The sequence below is a fragment of the Macaca thibetana genome, chromosome 3, assembly GCF_024542745.1.
Source record: "Macaca thibetana thibetana isolate TM-01 chromosome 3, ASM2454274v1, whole genome shotgun sequence".
Lineage (NCBI taxonomy): Eukaryota > Metazoa > Chordata > Mammalia > Primates > Cercopithecidae > Macaca > Macaca thibetana.
The window spans coordinates 30197687-30214164 of record NC_065580.1 but is presented as its reverse complement, the minus strand read 5'-3'; the positions used below and the strand labels follow the sequence as shown (position 1 = coordinate 30214164).

The 16478-nt window shown below is 39.1% G+C and overlaps 1 protein-coding gene across 2 annotated transcripts in view; it reads right to left on the bottom strand.

The window, feature by feature from the left end:
- Positions 1-16478, bottom strand: part of TNPO3 (transportin 3) — a 101869-nt gene that overhangs the window by 13333 nt on the left and 72058 nt on the right. For both annotated transcript variants that reach the window (XM_050782518.1, XM_050782519.1), the window contains exons 14-21: positions 15373-15449; positions 13167-13227; positions 12177-12317; positions 9277-9393; positions 8320-8414; positions 6215-6371; positions 3934-4101; positions 1121-1233 (exon numbers count right to left, since the gene is read on the bottom strand). In XM_050782518.1, coding sequence (XP_050638475.1) covers positions 1121-1233; positions 3934-4101; positions 6215-6371; positions 8320-8414; positions 9277-9393; positions 12177-12317; positions 13167-13227; positions 15373-15449 — 929 coding nt within the window. The remainder of the gene's footprint in view (positions 1-1120; positions 1234-3933; positions 4102-6214; positions 6372-8319; positions 8415-9276; positions 9394-12176; positions 12318-13166; positions 13228-15372; positions 15450-16478) is intronic.

Sequence of the window (16478 nt, the reverse complement as noted above, 5' to 3'; positions counted from 1 at the left end):
TTAACCTTTACGATTTATCTTGTATATTTTTCCACATTATCACGTATTTCTTCTTTCTGGTTCATCTTTGGGACTATTTACCAGTATAAGCACACTGTTAATTATTTAACTTTTCTCTATTGATGGGCAAGTAGAATATTTCCAGTTTTTTCACTATTACCAACCTTGCTATAACATTCCTTCTTTGACCTATATATCTTTCCACACTGTATGATTATAAGTTATTGCCTAAAATTTAGTCAAAACTCTAAAGACTCCAAATATAAAAAGAGTATCAGGGCAAGGGAACATGTAGCTATAAAATCCAACTTAAGTTGCTGTCACTAATATTAAGACCATAAGTCTCATAACCTTTGATTCGGTGATTAAATTTTAACGGAAAATATTCAAAAGAAGGAAAAGGTTCTATTTTTGACATTATCTGTAATACTAAAAAACGGAAAAATGATCTAAATGTCGACTAATAGAGGCATTATAAGGAAATCAAGTAACACCTTTATAGCTATAAAACAATAGGAAGACTATGTAACTGTATTAAAAATATTTTTATGTTCACAGTAAAAAAACACACCCACTTTACATTTTAGGCTGTAATCCAGAGATTGTAAGTGCCTCATGGGCCTAATGTATCCCAGGCAGATATTCTGTTTGGACTACACAACTTCTTTGAAATTAGAATTTGACTCTCTTTAGGCATGGTGAATATTCTCCAATTCACTGTCGTCTACATCACTTTCTAATGTTTTATAACCAATGCTTTGCCCTACTCAGGTACCTACATTCTTGACCCCCGAATGTAGATGAAAACTCAGAAGGACTTAGAAAAATATAGACAGATCTCCTGACGGGGAGTGAGCTGCTCAGTGCACTTTCCTTTGGGAGAAATAGTGCCTCCACTTACCGTTAAAAATCTTATACCAGTTAGCACATATGTTAAATATATGTACATACATACACAGCATGGTGATGTTTTCCCGCTAGATTGGCTTCCAATGCCAATTTGTGCAATTCAAGGTTAAACAGAATATAAATTGTCCATTTCCAAGGACACATAAGAAATAAAGATATGTTTCTTCCCACACCCCACACCTCCTTTTTAAGAACCCCCAGTATCACTCACCTAGTGACTTGCTTGTGGAAGTCTGTAAGTTGTTTGTGTGTCACTGTGACGGCTCCCACAGTTGTTTCCTTTGGCAAACCTTTTAAGGAATTTTCTAACCAACGACAAAAAGTCTGTATAGGGAAAAAGGGTAAGAGTTTTAAAAGGAAGCATGGCTTACTCACCTGAGACCCTATAGATACTAACAAAACCCCACAAATTTTCCTCAGTAGCATTTACTTCCCTACACTTGGGAGCAAGTAAAGAAATCAATAAAAGTGCTCTCATTAGCCCTTCAAACCCTTTGGGTTGATGGCAGTCTGAACATGCATGCCTAGACTTCCCTTCAAAGGGGCAGCAGGCATCATTTCAGAAAAGGACTTTCTACACCTTAGAAGTGAAGTTTCTTCTGGATGAGGCTATTGTTCTTTTCCTGTCATAACGTATATGACAAATTACATATGCATGCATGCAAACACGGACACAGACACGGACACGGACACATGGACACACACACACACACACACACTCGCTCTCTTTTTTGAGATAGGGTCTCGCTCTGTTGCCCAGGCTGGCGGGCAGTGCACTGCAGCTTTGACCTTCCAGGCTTAAGTGATCCTCCCACCTCAGCTTCCCAGGTAGCTCGGACTACGGAAGTCCATCAACATGCCTGGCTAATTAAAAATAATTTTTTTTAAGAGATGAGGAGTCTTTCTATATTGCCCAGACTGGTCTCAAACTTCTGGGCTTAAGAGATCCTCCCAAAGTGCTGGGACTACAGGTGTAAGCACTTGACCAATATACTTTTAAAATTAAACAGATTTCCAAAAACTCTTGAGCTTAAAGATCAAAAGCGATCCAAAGTAAAGGTTCAGATACCTGAAAGAGGAGGGGCAAAAAGCCACCATGTCAGAAAGTATACATATGAGTCCAAAACCTTAAGGATTTTAAGGCCATCTCTCTCAGAATAAGTCCTATCCATTCAGTTCCTTTGGGATATCTGCCTGCTCTTTGTGTTAAAAAACCTAACTCTTGTTGCTCATATCTGAGCATTCTCTTTATGCCCTTCCTATGCACAAGAATTGTCTCTACTCCCTTTACTTCCTTCCTTTCAAAAATAAAAATTCTAGAGACTTCCTCTGGGTTCTTATTTTCAGTTTAATTGTTGTCCTTTGGGTCAGCTCTAATATTTCTTCATCCCTTTCTTAAGTGGAATGTATACTTCAGTCAGTTTTGGGCTGTAAAATTACTCTTTTATATCTAATTTTTTTTACATTATATATTTTCCCATCATATTCATTTATGACCATAATAGGCCAGAGTGAAAGTATTATAAATGCTCAGGAAGTACTAAGCATTTCTTAATTATGGATACAAAACAGTTCCTTAATTCTTAAAAATACATAATAGTTGTTATATAGCAAACTTTTTTTTTTTTTTTTTTTTGAGACAGGGTCTTGCTATGCAGCTCAGACTAGAGTGCAGTGGCATGATCATAGCTCACTGCAGGCTGGAACTCCTGGGCTCAAGCAATCCTCCTGCCTCACCCTCCTGAGTAGCTGGGACTATAGATGTATGCCACCACACCCAACTAATTAAAAAGAAATTTTTATTTTTTGTAGGGATGGGGTCTAAGTTGCCCAAGCTGGTCTCCAACTCCTGGCGTCAAGTGATCCTCCTGCGTTGGTATCTCAAAGTATTGGAAGACAAGCGTGAACCACTGTGCCCAGCTGATATACAGTACACCCCGTTGAGTACATGGCTACCTGGTTTCTATTCCTGTCCAAACTTCTCGTTCTCATTTTTTGTTGTTGTTGTTAGCACTTAACAATATGTTTACAATCAAGAATGTTTTTATAAAGTTAGATTTACATAAGTTTTCTGTTACTTGGGAACCAAGTGTATTTGTAAAAAAGTTTAAGCAGAGTATGAAGACTTTTTCCCTCAGGTCGACTTCTGAATTAAATTTGCTGATTCCTGGAGGTTCAAAAAGTACTTTTCTTTGGAAAAACAAATATGCTACTCTATCAGGTTGAAATGGAACATGTGTATTGAACCAGCGAGGAATAGGTACTATCTATTATATATTATTATTATCCATTTTATATTCTGCAGTTCCGTAAGACAGTTCACTTTAACTAGGTCCCATTGAGTACTTTCCTGAACTGCTTTTATAGTAATATTAAAAATTATAAATTCCATTTTAAAAACAATTTCAGGTTATATTATACTTTACCATTCTACTCAACTTTCACACAGTACACACAACCTGAGTTATGGTCATGTGGCCCAGTACTGAAATTACTTGGGCATTATCAGATAGCTTTAAAAAAACAACTCCATCCTTAGGTGGGTGATAAAGGATCTGGTTCAAAGAAATCCAGAGGGGAAATATATACAACTGTACATTGTGGGTTACTTTCACAATTATGTGCTTCCAAATGTTCTGGTTAGATGTATCACCAAGAAATAATATAGTGCTATAGAATAAGTCTCAAAGGATTAAATACTTCCTGAGTAATATGCAACTAATAAAACTGACATTTGGACATCTCTCACAAGTGAACAAATTTCACACTGGAAAGTCACACGACTGAATTCAATGCTTGATACTTACTTCTGGTAATATAGCCCCTATGATAGTGACATAGAAACATGCTTTAAACAACTCAATATAAATTACTGACCTTTACGGGCCTCTTCATCTACCAATCTAACTTGGCAATATGTCTAAATTTGGTTCCATGGACAGTAAACAGGGCTAGTTGCAAAATTAGGGTTGGTCTTAAGGAACCAAAGCCTGTGAGATAAATTCCTTATGAAAACAATCTTACCGGTCTGTCAACCTGCATGATCTCCCAGAGCACTTCAGCCACATCTGGTAGGGTATAGGGGGGGAGGCAAAAGCAGCAGGTGTGCAGCAGCTGGCTGACAAGCTGCTGTCCAAGCTGGTTCATCACCTGTCCAATCAGTTCTTTCCGTAATTCAAAGTCTTCTTCATGCTGTATGTAGGAAAGCAGGAACATCAGATAAATTCTAGTCTCAATTTCCCAAAGACCAAGCACTCCTTCCTCTTTAGCAATTTCTCTTTAATAGGTCGGAGGGTGTGTATGTCTGTGTGTGCGGGTGTGTGTGTGTGTGTATGCAGGTGTGTATAAAGTAACAGCTGGATTCACAAAGTCCAGAAAATGTTTTGTCTTTGGAAAGAAAATGAAGGAGTTCATTAGTATCCAGGGAATGAACATGGGTTTCAACAGAGATTAATGCTTAGATTTTTCATGATTTGAAGGCAGAAAACATGGTTAATAATTAAAGTTAGCAATTTTAAAAATTTTTTTCTCATCTTCTATGTGATGGTATTAATTTTTCTTTAATGTGAAAAATAACTTGTGTTCCTATTTCCTTTTAAAAAATCAAGTCAGCCTGGCACGGCAGCACACACCACAGTCCCAGCCACTCCAAAGGCTTATTAGGGGAACAGCTTAAACCCAGGTGTTCTGGGCTGGAGCATGCTATACCAATTGGGTGCCTGTGCTAAGCTCAGCATCAATGTGGTGACCTCCTAGGAGTGGGAAACCACTCCTGGGTTGCCTAAAGAGGGAGGGGTGAACAGCCCAAGTCAGAAACAGAGTGGGTCAAAATTCCATTCTGATCTGCAGTGGGATCTCACCTGTGAATGGCCACTAGTCTGGGTAACACAGCCAGACCCCCACGTTACAACAAAACAAAACAAAACCAACTGAAATAAGAATTGAAGACATCTATCAGAGATCTAATTTTTTCTATCAAAAAAACCCTTATTTTTTTTCTCCTTGTGGTCTTTAATTTTTTTTTTTTTTTCTTTTCTGAGACAGAGTCTTGCTCTGTCGCCCAGGCTAGAGTGCGGTGGCCCGATCTCGGCTAACTGAAACCTCCATCCCCTGGGTTCAAGCAATTCTCCTGCCTCAGCCTCCCTAGTAGCTGGGATTACAGGCATCCACTACCATGGTTGGCTAATTTTTGTACTTTTAGTAGAGACAGGGTTTCACCATGTTGGCCAGGCTGGTCTTGAACTCCTGACCTCAAGTGATCTGCCCGCCTTGGCCTCCCAAAGTGCTGGGATTACAGGCGTGAGCCACTGCGCCCAACCCTTCTTGTGGTCTTTAAAAACACATATATTTCTAATATCTTGAGAAAAATATTTTTTAAATTGCCTTTCCCTTCTAGTTATTTTCTTCTCTCTTTTACTGCCAAACTTCTTAAATGAATAGCCTGAATAGAATGCAGAAGTAAATACATACTTCTTCACTGCTCTCCCCTGTCTACAATTCTACTCCACTTCTAATCAAACCTAACTTCAAATCTCCTGTGAACCACATTACTGCTCCCACTGCTTAGTTGTCTACTAACAAACTTAGCACTATTCTGACGTGCTCTGATCTTGATTTAGAGGCAGTATGACTATCTGCCTCTCTAATCCATCACAATTCTACCTCTATTTCATGGCTCCATTTAAATCCCTCCCTTTCCAGAAAGTTATTCCAACTCTTTTTGGTCTAGAGCTTTCCCTCGTCTGACCTCATACCAATCAATGACTTTTATCACTCATCTGACAATCAAATATTGGAGGCCAAGGTGGGAGGATCACTTGAGGCCAGGGGTTCAAGACCAACCTGGGCAACATGGTGAAACCCCATCTCTATAAAAAATATAAAAACTAGCCAGCATGGTGTTGGATGCCTGTAGTCCTGGCTACTCAGTAGGCTGAGGATCCCTTGAGATTCACATCACTGTACTCCAGCCTAGGTGACAGAGCAAGACCCTATTTCAAAAACAAATGAAAAACACCAAATATTGGCTTCTTGTTGTTACTTAACTCTTTAAACTTGTTTCTCTCTTCAACTAGACACCAAATGGTTTAGGAGCATGAACAGTTTTAGACTGCTTTATATAGCCTAAAGCACCCAGCACAAGTGTCTTAGTTGATATTTTGACTAGTGAATGATCCACTATGATATATGTCTACCAATACAGATCAAGTAAGGAAATACTGAGATGCTGGTTTTCCCCTAAGGAATGACAAAGAGATAGGAGATAAAAACTGTTAAGCAGAAATGGTATCATTTTTATACTTACATCATTGGCTACCCCTGTATGAATGAGGTCTCGTAGGAACCTCATGACACTACAATTGGCATCCCGGTGGTCCAGGGTAGTAGAGGCAATGGCCCACTGTAAGATAGGGATGACTACTTGGCTCCGCAGCAAGGTGACAGGGCTACGCTGAATAAACCTGGTGTGGAAAGTGAGACTAGGTATAAATGACAAGTTTAGGCTATAAAAGCAGCCAGGGTAAAAGGGCAGAACTATGAAGACAGTAAAAAAGATCAGTGGTTGGTGGGGGTTTCAGGGAAGAAGGGATGAATAGACAGAACATAGAGGATTTTTATGGCAGTGTAAGTATTCTGTATGATACTGTAACAGTGGATACATGTCATTACACATTTGTCAAAACCCACAGAATGTACATCAAGAGTGAAGCCTAATGTAAACTATGGACTTTGGGTGATAATGATGTGTTAATATAGGGTCACTGTTTGTACCACTCTGGTGGGGAATGCTAATAGAGGGGAAGGCTGTATGTGTTAGGAGGGAGGGGTATATGGGAGTAACTTTTCACTCAAATTTGCAGTGAACCTAAAGTTGCTCTTAAAAAAAAAAAAAGAGACCACATCTTAGATTAGTATATTAAAAGACATGTCACCACACCTAATTTCCAACTAAGATTTTATAAATCAAGAAAGACCAGTCAAAAGGACTTACAAGTAGAAACTCTCCTAGGTTAAAAAGTCCTAAAGATGCTAGAACAGCATTTCCCAAACTAAAGTTCACAGAATTCCAGTTCCCAGGATGTCAACAGGAATCTCTCAAAGAAAAGGTTGTGTGTTAAGTAAGCTTGGGAAATGCTGCTGGATTTTTAAAGTGGTTTTGCTTGTTTATTTTTTGTTTTAAACTACTATCGGGTTTCCAAGTTCCTTTAATATACAGGGAGAATCTCTTCAAAAAAAGATATAGTATATTCCAAACTTGTTTCATCATTTGTACAAAGAACATTTCTAGGGACTAGTTTTCCAAGGAATACATACCCTAAGAAAACAGAGGGTGACAGCCCATCCAACAATTCTATCAACTAAAAAGAGAAAAAAACAGTTTTTCTAACCTATCCAAAAACTAACAAAAAAAGTGTTCAATATTCAATCCTGCCGGTTATGGTGGCTCATGCCTGTAATCCCAGCACTTTGGGAGGCCGAGGTGGGCGGATCACCTGAGGTCCGGAGTTTGAGACCAGCCTGACCAACATAGCAAAGCCCCGTCTCTACTAAAAATACAAAAATTAGCTGGGCATGGTGGTGGGCCCCTGTAATCCCAACTACTCAGGAGGTTGAGGCAGGAGAATCACCTGAACCCAGGAGGCAGAGGTTGCAGTGAGCCGAGATCATGTCATTGCACTCCAGCCTGGGCAACAGAGCAAGACTCCATCTCAAAAAAGAAAAAAGAAAAAAAAAAATCAATCCTAAGATGAAACAATCAAGTCAATATTATTTAGCATTTGTAAATGAAATAACAGTTGGGCTTTTGTTGTTTTGAAAATAATGATTTTTCTCTTTTTTTTTTCTTTTTTAAATGCTGATATGGTAACAGGTTTGGTTCAAATTCCTTAGTTAGGGACTAAGGAATTCAATCAGAAGTTTGGCAATCATATTATCAAACTTGATAAAGTAGGCTGTGGGTAGAGCTGAGAAATACAGTATAAGGCAGGTGCTAAGGCATCTTAAAATCCCAGACATTCTTTATTCTGAAACTGATTATATCTAAAAGACGCTAAGCTTCTCAAAGAGAAGGCTGAGGTGAAACATGAAATCACAACAGCACAAACAGTCAAAAACTACAGAGGACTGTAGAAATGATCTAGTCAAGTGTTTTGCCAGGCACACTGCATTGTCTTGTGTGTGTGCCCTCCTTCCTGGCAGGAACTCAGCTGCTTTATCCCTTGCTTCCTGCCATTCTCTGCGTCATTGCTGGGGATATATCAGCTTGCAATTTACCTTTGGGTTATGAATCATTAATCTACTTACTCCAGTGACTTCATTTTACAAGAATAAAACAACCAAGGGTCAGATGGCAAGACTAAGCAGTGACAGGATGAGCAATTAAGAAATGGGCTCTTCAGAAGGATTTACCTGGTAGCTAGCCGGAACAGGTCATCTACAGTGTCAGGGTGATTCTGGAGACCATTCTGCTGTTCTAGGAGCTGAAAGGTGGGGATGCACAGTGCCTAAAACAGAACACTGATTTTAAAAGAAATCCTTTTTCAGAAATGCCACAGCATTCAGACTTGCCAAATATTACAATAAGTACAAAAGGAACAAAGAAGAAAAGCACAGTTGGGAGAAGAAAAAGACTGTAATGAGAATCTGATCAGGAAAAGAAAGACATAAATCCTTCCCAGTTGACATAAACAGTTTTCACCTATGAAGTCCACATTTAAGAAAGGGTTGAGGATACAGATTTTAGTTGATAAAACTCAACAGATGTCATCTCAAAGTTTTAGAAATTTCTGAAAGCAGACTCTATTTAGGTACTAGATATGGTTTAGTCCACTGAGTGGAAATTTTTATAATAATTATGAAATATCAATTTTAAATGAAAAGACATCTTGGGAAAAGAAACAGCATTCTTAAACTCAATATTCCCCCTCTGTGGCTGGAAGGGAAGGAAAAGCAGTATCTGAGGAGCTGTTTCCAATGCTATTATTAACTCTAAAACCCTCCCTGCTGCTAAGAAAACTAGTCAGTTGGCTGTTCCAGGCAAGAAGTTAAAAATACAATAATGCTTGAGCTTAGAGATTCATTTTGCTCACCTCCTCCCCCCTTCCAAACACCCTATCTCTGGAAGAGCATAAACCAGGCAGTAACATCTGTAATAATCATTACACTCATGTGGTCAGTCTCTCATTCTCTCAAACAGGCCTGTTCAGAGAACAACTAGGAAGCTTCTACCTCCCTGTTACTAGGAAATCAACATGCCTGCGAGAAAACATAAAGAAGCAACAGAATTAAAGACATGGTAAAGAATACGCTGGTAGGCCTTCAGACCCTCTAGGCCTGATGCATCTATATTCCTCATGGAAAAGATACCTGGAGCATGTCTAGTAGTCCCTGCCGACAGCCTTCTTCCATGCCATATTCATCCACGAGGATACTGCCAAGGTACAGGAAGCAGGAATGCTGATGTACGTGGTACACATTCACCATCTGTTGAGGGAAAAAACAATTAGTTCAATGCTTCGCCCTTCAAAAACTACCAACTTATGAAGCTATCTCCAGGAAGAAATTCAGAGATAGATTGACTTCTTCTCTTTAAGGCAACACAGTAAAGTTTGTTAGCACTATTTTGTGAAACAAAGGGCTCAATATCTCAATGATTTTCAGGTTCTCTATTCTTCCAACCCTTTGAGCTTTCATCTTCCCAAGACAATGCTGTGTAAGAGTTGTCTAATACTTAAAGCTGGAAGCTATCAGGGAGCTCATGGATTATTTGCAAAACCCCAGCACAGAATATTTCATCCAGTACGTAAAGGTTGCTCTCATTTGCACTGTAGATAAATCATATTTTTAAATAGTATATATAGCCATAGTTGGGAAAACAATATCAAACACCTTCATCTTGGAGAAGACAGTGAAAGCATTGTTTAAATTTTGAGTTGCTCCTAAACCTATTTTATCTTTTAAGTAAAAAATAGTGTTTTCTATGAAGCTATTTGGATTTCAGCAGAAAAAAATTTGAGTATAATATGCACATTATTATTATTACTATTATTTTTAAGAGATAGGGTTTCGCTCTGTTGCCCAGGCTGGAGTGCAGTGGTGAGATCTTGGCTCACTGTGGCCTCAAACTACCAGGCTCAAGGGATCCTCCCACCTCAGCCTCCCGAGCAGCTGAGACTATCGGTGCGTACCACCATGCCCGGCCACAATATGCGCTTAAATAATTTGTTTAGAATTCTTACTCCACTATCCTCCCAGAATTAAGAAGCAATTGTACACTCACCTATTTAAAACGCCACCACAGTACATATGTATTGATCTTATTACATAAATTCAACTCTATGAACTTGGTGGGGACTGAAAGGATACAGTAACTAATTCTTCTATTGGCCTATGCCATGGAATGAGCATGAGATAGGAGCTATGAATCCATTCCATGATGTAAACTCAAAATTATATGCTCTACTAAGGAATGATTAAGTCAAGGATTGCCAAACATTTTCTTAAAGGGCTACTTTGTAAAAAGTACAGATCTTGTCCACCATTCAGTCTTCTGCCCACTCAAGTTTGCCAGTGTAGCACAAAAATGACCAATAGATAATACTTAATTATGGCTATAGCTCAGGAAAACATTAAAAAAAAAAATAGGTGGCAAGGCCACTGACTGTAGATTGCTGGCTCCTGAGTTAACGGATTTTTTTTTTAAGGATAATTTTCATTTTTGTCACATGTACTGACTCTAGAACACACTTCCTATATAATAGTGCCACCTACTCTATTGGTCATATATAACTGTTGGTCATATATGAGTTATATATGAGTTGGTTATATATGAGTTATATATGAGTTGGTCATATATAACTGGCAGGAATTAAAAAACAGTATCAAAATCATGAGGGTATCCTCTAATAGCAAAGGGGCATTCTATCAAGTTGTGGTAGACCCAGAATATATTGCACTGAAGGGGACACTTGACCAGAGGTAGCAATTGCCTAAATGCAAACATGTATTACGGTGCTCAGCATAAAGTGAAAGTAGAGAAAATCACTAAAAATCAAAATTCTGTTGAAATATTTACCTGTACAACCTTTAATCAAATCTACAATTTAGAGAGGCAAGGTTATCCAAGTACCACCACTGCACCAGCATGCCTGTGCCTGTGGTTGAGGGCACCTATGATGCAGAATTTAAGGGGGAACTCACTCTTAAGGCCAAGATCTCCTTAAAATCTGCACCCTAGGTGCCCTCCCTAGGTGGAGCATGGTCACTTCAGGTTGGGTGGGGTAGGGCTCTAGCCTGGAGCTCTGTGACTATTTTCCTCACAGCATGGGTACAAAACTTCAGAACACACCTCAGAGTCCTGCAAATACAGGACTGGCACTTTGCCTTGCATCCCTAAATCTTGTGTCCTAGGCACTGGCATCCTGGCCCTGCTCTAAGGTTAACATCAACATAAATGACTTAGTGACTTAAGCATAGGCACCTCATATAGTTCTAGACGAGCATATGATTTTAGAGAACATCATTTAGTGAGTCATACCATCATAATTACATATCAATCTTAATGACTAAAAGAGTCAAGTTTTTTGACAAATAAGAGACTTCTGTGGACAACTAACTGTGGCCAAGATTGAAGAAAATCCCTTTGGGCCAAGAAACAGCAAAGAAACTTGATACATTTTTTTCCCAAGGATCTCAATATAAAAATGCTTACCATTAGTATACAAGGACTGAGCACGAGTCATTTGCTTCACAGAATTTCACACTGGGCTGTGTTTCTACTTAGAATACTGCTATAGCTACTATACAGAAGAGATTTTAGGCTGTTTCCCTTATAGACAATGTACCTATCACAGGCATTAATCTCTTTCAAGTTTTTTTTTAGTTTGTTCATAAATACAAAAGTGTTTCATTTCTTCAGCAAAGTTTTTGTCCTAAAGGCTCCTATTTCAAATTCTTTTTTTGAGATGGAGTCTTGCTCTGTCACCCAGGCTGGGAGACAAGCAATTCTCCTGCCTTAGCCTCCCGAGTAGCTAAGGATTACAGGTGTGCGCCACCATGCCTGGCTAATTTTTGTATTTTTAGTAGAGACAGGGTTTCACCATGTTGGCCAGGCTGGTCTTGAACCCCTGACCTCAGGTGATCCACCTGCACAGCCCTCCCAAAGTGCTGGGATTACAAATGTGAGCCACCATGCCTAGCCTATTTCAAATCCTGTACATGGAACATGTCCCTCACCACCGCCCCCCACCCGCCCCAGATAACTTTACCTGTGTGACTAGTGGCTGCAGCAGTGCTGCAGATCCTTTGCCTACACAGCGAACAGCAAAGCGCAGGCACCTGCAACAACGCTCTACAATCCGATTATCAGCCCGGTGCTTATTTAGAGTCTCGGACAAAACTGGCCATATCTGGGTCAAAAGTAAAAGAGCACAAAAAAGAAAATTATCAACAACTAGGACCTGAAAAACTGCTAAGTTGGTAACACCTCATTTAGCTTTTAAATAACTGGGACAAAACTTTCTGTATAGGAACACACATGGCCAGCATGCACAGGTTCAATAGACTACCCACCACAAAACCCTACCACTCAACAAGAGAAAACAGTGCCTCTTTAGAACTGGAAGAAGAGCATGTCTAACTTTGCTAAAAGGCAGAGATACACAATTTCTAAACTTCAGACTTCCTGAAAGGCGATGAAAAGAATGAGTATGAGCTATACAGGAAGAGATGTTTAAAGACAGTTCCTGGAAGGTGGAAGAATTTGAACAAAAGGACTAGAGTTAAGGAAATGGCATCATCTGAGACCACTGGACACTTAAAAATATTTAGTGTTGATGTCATTTGTCCTCTGAAGTCTCAAAAGCAATTCTTAAAACATGACTTTTGATCCTCACATAACCTTCAGTGAAAAAAGTAGAGGGGAAATATGTCATCACTGAGGAAACTGAAGTCACCAGCTTTGTCAAAAATATTCTGCTGGTACTGATCAGGCCTCCCAGCAACTCTATGAGTTACACAGTGGATCTCTTTCTACCACTTCTCTGGCCTTTCAATGCATTCCCTTGTAGCCTGTTTTGTTATCAAATCTAAAATAAAAGATATTTGGATGGCTCTGTCCCTCATTTCATTGAAACAATATCAACAAACTGAATCTCCCTATGAACTTGGAACACAGTATCTCCTCAGGTGAGTTACCCAAAGCCCTGTAAGGAAAAAAGAAGCAAGCCTTGATTCCACAAGCATCCATTAGCACTTACTTCCTGTATGACTTTCTGGCACGGATGAGTCTGTCCATTTTCCACAATGGGATTGGTATGCCTGGGAAAAGACAACAGCCCAAAATAGTGAATGAAGACCAATTTCACTGAGGACCCAGAGCCCTGATCCCTGCTTGCTTACTTAGTATCATTTTCACCAAATAAAGAAAACCAGATGATAAAGTCATTTACTTACATCACCCTTATAAGCACATATTTTAAATCATCCTATCATTTTTTGGCCATCTTTAAGTCACTTCCAATAGAACATGCAAATTCAACCCAACTTTGGATACATGGGCTGTGAGGCGCTACAGCTATCTTTTCCATTTTTTCCCCCTTATAAACCCAAATATGGGCTGGGTGTGGTGGCTCACGCCTGTAATCCCAGCACTTTGGGAGGCCGAAGCGGGTGGATCACCTGAGTCCAGGAGTTTAAGACCAGCCTGACCAACATGGTGAAACCCTGTCTACTAAAAATACAAAAACTAGCTGGGCGTGGTGGCGCATGCCTGTAATCCCAGACACTTGGGAGGCTGCTGGTGGCGCTACTTGGGAGGCTGAGGCAGGAGAATCGCTTGAACCTGGGAGGCGGTGGTTGCAGTGAGCTGAGATCACACCATTGTACTCCGACCTGGACAAGAAGTGGATGAAGTAAAACTCCATCTCAAAACAAACAAACAAACAAACAAAAACCCAAAAACCTGAATATGTAGTTTCTTTCAAATTAACAAAAAAATACACACAAGTTGTCTAAATCCACTACTAGAAACCAAGTATTGCTTCATTCCTTGCATTAAAGGACTAAAAGCTATAGGAACTGTAGTCCAAAGATGCTGCAGTTCTAGTCTGAATCCAATGTACTATCCACAATCAGCCAAATACAACTCCTCTAATTCGAGAGCCCACTAATTTGAAGAAGGAAACAAACAAACACATAATTAACTACCAATTACTTTAAAGGAAAGCTACCCTTTAGTTTTAAAAAGCCCAATAGCAACTTTGATAAAAATTTAACTTTAATTCAAGTATTTACAACTATTACAGATTTTCTTTCACTTACTGTGAAATAAGGGTTACTGTTAATAGGTTCTCAGAATGGCATGTTAATAAGGCTCTCCTAATTATAAAAGGAAAACATTGCACCAACTCAGAGAAAGGTATCTGTTGACAATAACTAGTAACACATTACCTTTTTAAATATTTATCCCACATAGGCTTCTATGCAACGATTACTATAACATTCCAGTTATACACTGATCCCACAAATTATAAATTATGTTACTCAGTAAGAATCACCCTTTGAAAACTGTCACTCAAATGCCTTTTTAATCATTAGGCTCCTCCTCTTGACTTCAAAGATGCATTAATTTCCCCTGATCACTGAAGAAACTTCATTATATTTTTGTACCCATACACTATATAGAGAGATGTTCTGAAAGTATGGTCTCTGGAATAGCAAGCAGAATCATCAGTATCACCTGGGAATTATCAGAAATGCAAATTTTCAGGTCCTACCCATGATCCAATGAATCAGACACTGAGGGGATGGGAACTAGCAATCTGTGTTTTGATAAGCCCAGGTGATTCTGATGCATGTGGAATGATGATATATGTGAAAGTTTGGTCTTTTGGTGTCCACAGAACTGGAGACCAAAATAATTCCATTTTTAGAGAGTCTTTTTTTTTTTTTCCTTTTTTTTTGAGATGGGGTTCTCACTCCGTCATCCAGGCTGCAGTGCAGTGGCACAATCTCAGCTCACTGCGACCTCTGCTTCCCAGGCTCAAGTGATCCTCCCACCTCAGCCTCTCAAGTAGCTGGGACCACAGGCCCATGCCACCATACCCAGCTAATTTTTTATATTTTTGGTAGAGACAGGATTTTGCCATGCTGCCCAGGCTGGTCTCGAACTCCTAAGCTCAAGCAATCTGTCTGCTTTGGCCTCCCAAGTGCTGGGATTACAGGTATGAGCCATCGCGCCCAGCCATCCACTTTTAAAGAGTATTTTAACATAAAGATCTACCAGGAATGAATTCTTAGAATTTGTCTTTGCCCCAGAACTTCAGGTAACAGCTGGTTTAATTAGTCTCCAAACCACAGGGAGATACTTGGAAGTATGAGAAAAAAATACTTGCTTACTTCAATACACAATGGTTTCATTTGAGCCTTTAACCCAAGTAAGGCATCCAGTGTCTCCCTTCTTACCTAAATATCACTGCAAGGCGATCTAAGAACACTGTGGGATCTGAGGATATGCCATTGCTGGGCTCTTGAGACAACAGCTGAAGAGACAAAAGGACATTAACACCCAATTGTCACATGTACAAATGTATAGCCAACACTGCAACATACATCAACTTTTGTCTCAATCTCTGCTTATTTCCTTATAATAAAGCCCTAAAAGTATATAAAGTCCTAAAAGTTACTCAAATGGTGCAAATTTTAATTTAAACTGTCAAACCACTTTCCTCCATCTTATTGCATCCTGGCCAAGACTACATATTACTACATTTTACTGTCTGATTACTGAGAAATAGAAAATAGTATCATTTGATTTTTTTCTCATTTACTTTACTTATTATTATATATATTATATAATTATATAATAGATTGTATATATGTTATGTTACACAGTACGTAAAAGATTATATATTTAGCTTTATATTATAAAGCTTTACAATTATTATAGCTTTATAATATATTTTAAGCGAATTGTCTCTTACTCTTCTTTCCTAAAATTTCTTAGATATTCCCATAAGTAAATCATCAGAGATGAACTACAGAATTATTTTATCAAGTTCTAAAAATCCCACTGGTATGCCTACAATTGTTGTACTATAACTATAACTGGAGAAGAGTTGACATCTTTAAAATATCTTTTAAGGAAACATGGTAGGTTCTGACGTTGACTGCTAACTTGAATGAATTCTTTTCCCATTACATTTTCTAACTGATGATTACCAGTGTAAACTAAAAATAAAATCCTAAGTCTCCCACCAACCGAACAGGCCCTTCCTGTTACCAAGGGGACTCCAGAGAAACCTTAAAAATGGAGCTCTCAGCCATGATGGGACGGGAGGTCAGATAGGTTTTTGTTATACTCCCTATCTTTTGGAGTTTAGGAACAAGTGGCCAGCATTAATGTTAAATGGAGATCGTAAGACTGATCAAAGACCTTTTTTATTTGAGATGGATTCTTGCTCTGCCACCCAGGTTGGAGTACAATGGCACGATTTCGGTTCACTGCAACTTCCACTTCCCAGGTTCAAGAGATTCTCCTGCCTCAGCCTCCCGAGTAGCTGAGATTACAA